We start from the raw sequence: 7,645 nt of genomic DNA, 5'->3' as shown, positions 1-7,645 counted from the left end.
TATTTATTATTATTTTAAATAATTTGAGATTTTTTTCCATTCTACTTATCATTAACCGCAAACGCTTAAAACCGCAAAACCAATTTTATATGTAAAATCATAATTAAAAAAATAAAGTATAACCTAACCGCAAATGACAATTCGGTTTAACTTTTAAAAAAAACCGCAAAACCGCATAGTGATCACCCCTGCACACACAAAACTATAACAGAAAAGAATCGAGGGTACAAAAATGAATATATAAAAGTTTGAGGGCAAAAATGTTATTTTGTTCCTATAAATATGAACAGGATGTGCAAGTTTATTCTTGCGCCTAGCCCTATAGTCCAGTTACGTTCATGAAAAATGAAAAATCTCCATTGCTCAGTTATTTCTACTTTCATTTTCCTGAATTATTCTCAATTAATGCTAAATTCATTATTGATTTTGATCTTGGCAGGGTTAGGAGGTGTGGATCCGCGGAGAATTGCAAGCTTTTGGAATTATTCGAAGATTAGGGTTTCCCACCTGTGTATTACCGCCAATATACTTTATACTTATACGCTCTTAGATTCTAGTTTCTGCTGAAGAGGTTTCGACACTTTATTGCGTTTAGAATAAGTTTCGTTGTTGTAATCTGAATATCTGATATTTTTTACCTGGCAATTGTGCGTATTTTTTGGTTTCAATTGTCAAAGTCGAGTCATTTTTTTGCATTTTGAGGCCTGGAAAGTGGGATCAAGAACCAGTGTTTTTTGTTATTGATATTTGGGGAAGGAAGTCTGCATTTGGACTTGCATTTCAGCTAGTTGAATATGGATAAGAAGAAGGTTGTAGCTCCACTGGTTTGCCACGGGCATTCGCGTCCAGTGGTTGATGTGTTCTACAGCCCCATAACACCTGATGGTTTCTTCCTTGTTAGCGCGAGCAAGGGTAAGAGTTTACGCTCGGTTATTGTTACTGAAAATAGGTTTCAATCATACCAAGTTTCACAAGCGTTGTTGGCTTTTTGCAGATTCGACTCCGATGTTGAGGAATGGGGAGACTGGAGATTGGATTGGTACCTTTCAAGGGCATAAAGGTGCAGTGTGGAGTTGTTGCTTGGATAAACCTGCATTGCGTGCTGCCTCTGCATCAGCTGATTTTTCTGCGTGAGTGGCGAGTCATGAAGATTCTCATCTCTTTTAGTAACCAAAAATTATCAAAGCATTTCTTAATAGGCATACTTGTTTCAATATCAGTTAGGAACTTTTCTATACTCAGAGTCTCATAAATTTCGTTAGCTAATTGATTAATTTAATTGTCTGCAGTAAACACGCAGCTAATAGAGACTTATCTGAAATATCTGACTTTATTAGTATGCGAGGTGATTTTGTTTTCTTATTTTATTGACTGCAGAAAATTATGGGATGCAATAACTGGGGATGAATTGCATTCATTTGAGCACAAGCACATTGTTCGTTCTTGTGCCTTCTCAGAGGTACGCCATATGTACTTTCAAATATCTCTGTTAATTTTTTACCTGTTCATAGTTTTAGTGATTCTGGTGTAGGTTACTTTCCATGTTTGTATCTACTATCTAATTTAAAAGATTAACATTTCTAAAGTCGAATATTTGCTACTAGGTATGCAGCATGTTACAATTTACATTTTGTGTCAATGCCTGTACAAAAAAGAAATATATCTGTGACGTGGCTGTGTGCGGGATTTGTTGCTCACCTCGACAATATTTGCTATTTAATTTAATTGTTTCGTCTATCAAAGTGATTTTTGAACAATATCTTCTTCCTTGTTCTTTAGTTCATTGGTTTGTCTTGGTCCTATACATGGACAAATGGTTTCATTTTTAGTTTTAGTTACCAATGCTTAATCCATTTTTCAGTAGAAAACACTCGTTTGACAGTTTGCAACATATGTAGATATATGAGACACAGAATGAAGAATTCTAAGTTTGATTGAATTCCAGGATACGCGCCTTTTGCTAACTGGAGGGATGGAAAAAACTCTTCGCATATTTGATCTAAATCGGCCTGATGGACTTCCGCGGGAGATCGAAAAATCTCCTGGTTCTGTCAGGACTCTTTCTTGGCTCCACAGTGATCAAACGATCCTAGGTTCCTGTACTGATGTGGGAGGAGTGAGGTACGTGATAATCTGATAATGTTGATTTGTTGAAGGTGATCTTGGCCTCTTTAGTATCCAAATTGATTATAGAATCAGTGTACTATATAACCAGCTAGAAATTGAACCGAATAAGAAGTGCTGCTCAAACATTTCCCCTTTTTGCTTCCATGTGTTTAACAATCAGATCATTAATATTTAATGATTGCAGTTGTTCAAGATATTAGATTTTTCATTATTACAAAAATCATTTGAATATTTTTGTCCTTCAATATGCACAAGGCTAGTAGTATACTGTTGTCAGTTTAATTTAAGTCTTTCTTATTTGATGATAACCCTAGGTTATGGGATGTGAGAACTGGTGCGATTGTTCGAACCCTTGAAACCAAGTCCTCGGTAACCAGCGCTGAAGTGAGTCAAGATGGCCGCTATATAACAACTGCAGATGGGTCAACGGTTAAGTTTTGGGATGCAAATCAGTATGTCTTCCTTTTTCTTTCTGTACTTCTTGGATACATCAATCTTGTTCTGTTTCAATACGCACTTGTGACTTTACACAAACTGGTTTTGTTACCAATGATCCAATGTTTTTCTTTTACCAGCTTTGGATTGGTAAAAAGCTACGATATGCCCTGCATTGTGGAATCAGCTTCATTGGAACCAAAGTATGGTAACAAGTTCATTGTAGGTGGAGAAGACATGTGGATTCATGTTTTCGATTTTCACACAGGAGTAGAAGTTGGTAAGTACTTGTTAATTGTTATAGGTTGTCTAAAAAATTTTCTATTGCTCAATAAAAAATCAGCACTTCATTTACTTTTATGATAGAATTTCTTATTTGCTTATGGGGTCCTACTGTTTTACATGTTCCTTTCCATGCCTTTTCCAAATGTCTAAATTTCCTTTCATTCTCAAATATCTTTTTCTTCCCCTGTTCAGAGTTGTCGTCGATACATGTTCTATTTAATCATTATTCGAGTACAGATTTCAGTTATTTGTGTGTATGGAGCCAACGTTTTTAAATCCTGTGTTACACAGGATGCAACAAGGGACACCATGGTCCAGTTCATTGTGTGCGATTCTCTCCTGGAGGTGAATCCTATGCCTCTGGATCTGAAGATGGTACCATCAGAATATGGCAGATTGGTCCATTAGGTGAAAACGAGAAAGACAATCCTGTAGACGACGAGCTTGCTCACCAGTTAGAGAATGCACATATCTCCAAAGAAGAGAGAAGAGATGCAAGCGAGAACACCACCGATGAAAAGACCCTGGATGCTAAGTAGTTTATATGTATTTTTTGTGTGCGTCTCAGTGTATGCATGTCTCGTCTTATGGTTTGCCTGTTTGAGAGGTTGTCAGTGTGTGGGGGCTTCAACGTGAAATGATGAGTAAGCTTTTAGACATTTTTCGACAACTTTTATCGCACCCTTGCGCTCACCACAAACACATATATGCATATATATACTTGTGGTACAAAGGCATTTTGATGAGTTCTTATACTAAAATAAATAAAAATTACAGATTTAGAATATATGAGTTTCTCTTCTTTTTTTTTCTTTTTTTTTCAATCAATGTAACACCATTAAGAGCACGCAGCTACTTTTTTGTCTCTTTTCCCCGAATCGAGAGGCCTTATTTGTGATTATGTCATATTATGAACTTGTTGGTTGAAGGGTCCGATAAACGATGTGAAGCTGAAACATATATTGCAGGACAAATAGGCTTTGACAAATGCTGTGCTTTTGTTGAAGTTTACGATCGCACCTTCAATCTCTAAGAGCGAACATAAATTAGGATTCAGTTTCCTTGCTAGAAAACTGTCTTTTAACTTGTGTTTTTCATTTCAACTCTACAACTTAGAAATCCAAAAATCATAGTTTTATTTTATACACCAAATTTGTGTCAATTGGTAAGTCAATGCTTAAATTTGAATGTTTTGTATACACATTTATAACTTTGAGTGCGACAAATAGAAATATCAAAATAAGCTAGATGGTACCATTTTGTGGTGGGTTGCTGCGGTCTACGGGCCAACCTACCTCAACGGCCCGTCCCACTACCTTGTGGCACTTTACATTACTCGTTTTTTATTTTCCCCTCAGAACCCGACTCTTTAACCTCGATCTTATTTGATATTTCTTTGTTTTAATATTTTTTTAAACATAATGAACTCCTTAACCTCGGTTCTTTTACATAATTTCTAATTTTTATTTTTTCGCCCTAGAAAACCCAAATTACCATTCGCCCGAGTGGCCGAGAACTACAAAAAGAATCTTAAATTCCGAAATACAATTATACAACTTGAACTATATCAACGACTTGATTTTTATAAATTAAATTTAACCACTACTTCGTTTTTACGTTAAAAAAAATAAACATTCACAATATTTTGTAATATAATCGTTATACTTGAATTTAATAAGTTTAACCACTACGCTGAGTTTATGCTTAAAAAAAAAACACACACACACACACACACACACACACACAAAAATTATGCATTATTTTTTCTTGATCATTGAAATTTAAAATAATAAATTTCAACTCTAATTGATTCGAAATATAATCAAATAGTCACATCGATCCTTCGAAAAAAGTTACTTGCGCTCTTGGAAACACAAATGATATATGATATATACAGATCGAAAAAGCTGGGAAATTGTGGGTAAAACTTATTCAACAGAGGTAAATTACAAGCAGAGCCGAATGTTATATCATAATCACATAATTTTTTTTTTTTCTCGTTTTACCCCAAAATTTCATCGCTTAACATTGCACGCGAGCAACAAGAATAATAAATACAAATGCGCGAGATAACACACAACACGACTGAACACAGTAATGAGAAAAAAGAAGTCATGCCTTGGATGGCCATGTTGCTTGAGCTGACATGATGATGCCTACAATGACACCGAACAATCCAAGCGCACTGCCAAATATCTCGATGACGAGGATTTTCACAAAGAGTGACGAGTTTTGGGCGTCAGATAACGCGCAGCTGCTTCCTATGATTCCGACACATAGCCTTTGCAAAAACCAAAAAAGAACATGCGAATTTAAGTTAATTGGTGGATACTCATTTAAAAAAGTGTCAAGTCTATCAACTGCCCAAGAAATGAGGCATAAGAGGAGAGTGAGAATCTCACCCACAAACAAGGTTTGCAAAACCGACGATTATTCCAGATGCAAATATAGCATAACCAGCTCTAAGGGACTCTGGTTCATAAATCTTTGAAGAAGGTACACTCTCCAGCTTTGTTTGAAGAATTATAGCCACGATGACTCCATATATGGCGACAGCCTCACAGAAAATAACACTGAACAATGGTTCATGTTTAGAAGACTCCACAGTAATCATCAATAAGTTAAAAAAGTAATGTATTTCAAACTACAGTGCTCATGTGAATTATGACAAGAGGAATAGATAGCCCGTAGTTGCAACTCAACTAGGCTGCCACAGCCGAAAACAAATCTCAGTCCTTGAAAAACAAAAATGCAAGCTTTTAATGATGCTGACAGTTGGTTTGCTACATATTAGTTTCTTAACAGCAACAAATCCTAGGTAGAAACTCAACATAGAATTGAAAAGGGCTAGGGGGATTCTTGACAAAATTTCCTTAGCAATCACAGAAGTGTGACAAAAACCTTTGGATGTCAAATTGATAGTAGTAAATCATCTACATGCAGATGAATCTCCTCTGGCCCTTCTATCATATTATTGGTAAAAGTCAAAGAATTCAAATACATCTCTTCAAAACCCACGATTCAATCAATGCATAATTTTGACACCCTCGTTCCAGCGGTACCGTATATACAAGTGTAGCGGTTAATAAACACTGTATCAAAGGACCTACACTTCTATGGCTTCTTATAACTCTTTAAGAAGTCCTTAACAGCCATATAAAAGCCATTAAGAACCCCTCAAGGATAGATATATAGCTCATTAACTCAATCGCTTAGCGAATGAAGTGGGTCAACTTCTTTTTGGCTTCGGCCGCGTGTTCCTTGCTTATCTCACTCTCATACAACTAATCAATGCAATTCGAAAAGAATACTTTGCACATCTTCCTTCCTAGCCTATGAGCTAAACGAGCCGATTATTCCCGAGTCATAGGAGGGAATAGAGTGAGGGTCTACCGATCCATGTCCGGAAACTTCATGAAATGAAACTTTTTCTAAATAGAACATACATTGGAATTCAACTATATCAATGGCTCCAGACATAATCAGAATAAATCTACCAAGAAATCAAGGAAATCCTAAAATCATATTAAAAATATCCTTAAATTGCATAAGTAAAACTTGCATGGCTGGATAGTAAAAAACTCTGAAGATTAAAGAAGGAAAAAGAGAGATGACAAAGATGATGACTCTCATAACAGTGATGAGCGTTCAAGTTCCATCACTTCTCTTAACTCAATACTTCTGATGACTCAAGTATAAGAAATGAGTATAATGATGCACTTCCTATCCACTTTAAAAAGAATCAATATGAATTGACATGAAATTTTAGGTAAATTGGAAAAGTAAAAAGTTGTGGCTCAAAACATATTGGTCGTGCATCCACTATTGCACAAGGGTATCTTGTGCCAAAACTTCATTTTGGCAAATAAAGTATTATTCTTGGAATCCTAAAAATTAAAAGGCTGTTGAATATAGTTTCCAGCCAAGTACAGAGCTCTTTGAATCTTGTAATAGCGTTATTCCCAGCAGTTGGTAGTTTCTTCTAATTTACCCTTCATTAGGAAAAAAATTTCTAACAATGAATAATGAATTTAGATTAAAACTGGGCCGAACAAAGTAGCTCTGCAAGGGATCACTTCGGATTCAACAATACAGATTATATATATATACACACAAATGGATGGCAAGTACAAACAGCTAAACTGCAGCAATTCAATTCGGATAACATGCATCTAACTAGCATCGAATAAGTTAACAGGAGCACTGGAGATAAGAAATTAAACTCCTTCGCCATACGCACACGAAATTAGCACAAAAATTACGCAGAAAATACCTGATCAGGTTTTTGGAAGTAATGCGGGGGGCTTTGATGGCAGCACCAATTAAGCTGCTCCCGGTTATATATATTCCCCTGGATATTTCAACAATTCAAATACGATAAATAGGGGTAAAATTGAAGGATAACACTCAGCTAAGGTAAGCTCATACAAGCAAGATCTCGGAAATAAAAACCTACCAGGCGGCGCCGAGGACTGAAACACCGATCGAGATGGCGATTCCGACGGCGGAGAAGGTGTACGGAGAGATCTGAACCAAAGCTCGTGACCATGAGCTCGATGACGCCACCATCGTACTATACAGTTTCTCTCTCTCTCTCTCTCAAAATAAAACGGTAGTTTTCTTATCGACGAACGAAGAAGAGAGCACCAAGAATTTTGGTGGGCTGATTAACTGGGCCTATCTTTTATTTGGGTTGATTGGGATTTATGCCTCTGAGTTGACGGTCTCAAAACGGGTAAGCGGGGCGAGTCGGCTTATTTAAATAAATGAGTCCAATAATTTTTATTGGGCCTATGGC

General features: G+C 36.4%; 2 protein-coding genes across 2 annotated transcripts; one reads left to right on the top strand and one right to left on the bottom strand.

The window, feature by feature from the left end:
• Positions 1 to 255: 255 nt before the first annotated feature.
• LOC140863767 (uncharacterized) lies at positions 256 to 3,634 on the top strand. Its single transcript, XM_073267409.1, has 8 exons — positions 256 to 329; positions 440 to 912; positions 995 to 1,130; positions 1,378 to 1,459; positions 1,946 to 2,121; positions 2,442 to 2,579; positions 2,703 to 2,842; positions 3,139 to 3,634. Exons 2-8 carry the CDS (start codon positions 795 to 797, stop codon positions 3,384 to 3,386), a joined length of 1,038 nt encoding a protein of 345 aa, XP_073123510.1. The 5' UTR covers positions 256 to 329; positions 440 to 794; the 3' UTR covers positions 3,387 to 3,634.
• A 1,078-nt stretch (positions 3,635 to 4,712) lies between these two features.
• LOC140864948 (V-type proton ATPase subunit c''2) lies at positions 4,713 to 7,484 on the bottom strand. Its single transcript, XM_073269396.1, has 4 exons — positions 7,304 to 7,484; positions 7,121 to 7,198; positions 5,250 to 5,420; positions 4,713 to 5,128 (listed from the first exon to the last, which is right to left on the bottom strand). Exons 1-4 carry the CDS (start codon positions 7,414 to 7,416, stop codon positions 4,960 to 4,962), a joined length of 531 nt encoding a protein of 176 aa, XP_073125497.1. The 5' UTR covers positions 7,417 to 7,484; the 3' UTR covers positions 4,713 to 4,959.
• Between the last annotated feature and the right edge of the window lie 161 nt (positions 7,485 to 7,645).

Source organism: Henckelia pumila, chromosome 4 (genome assembly GCF_033568475.1).
Source record: "Henckelia pumila isolate YLH828 chromosome 4, ASM3356847v2, whole genome shotgun sequence".
NCBI classification, from domain to species: domain Eukaryota; kingdom Viridiplantae; phylum Streptophyta; class Magnoliopsida; order Lamiales; family Gesneriaceae; genus Henckelia; species Henckelia pumila.
This window is presented reverse-complemented; position numbering and strand designations above follow the sequence as displayed.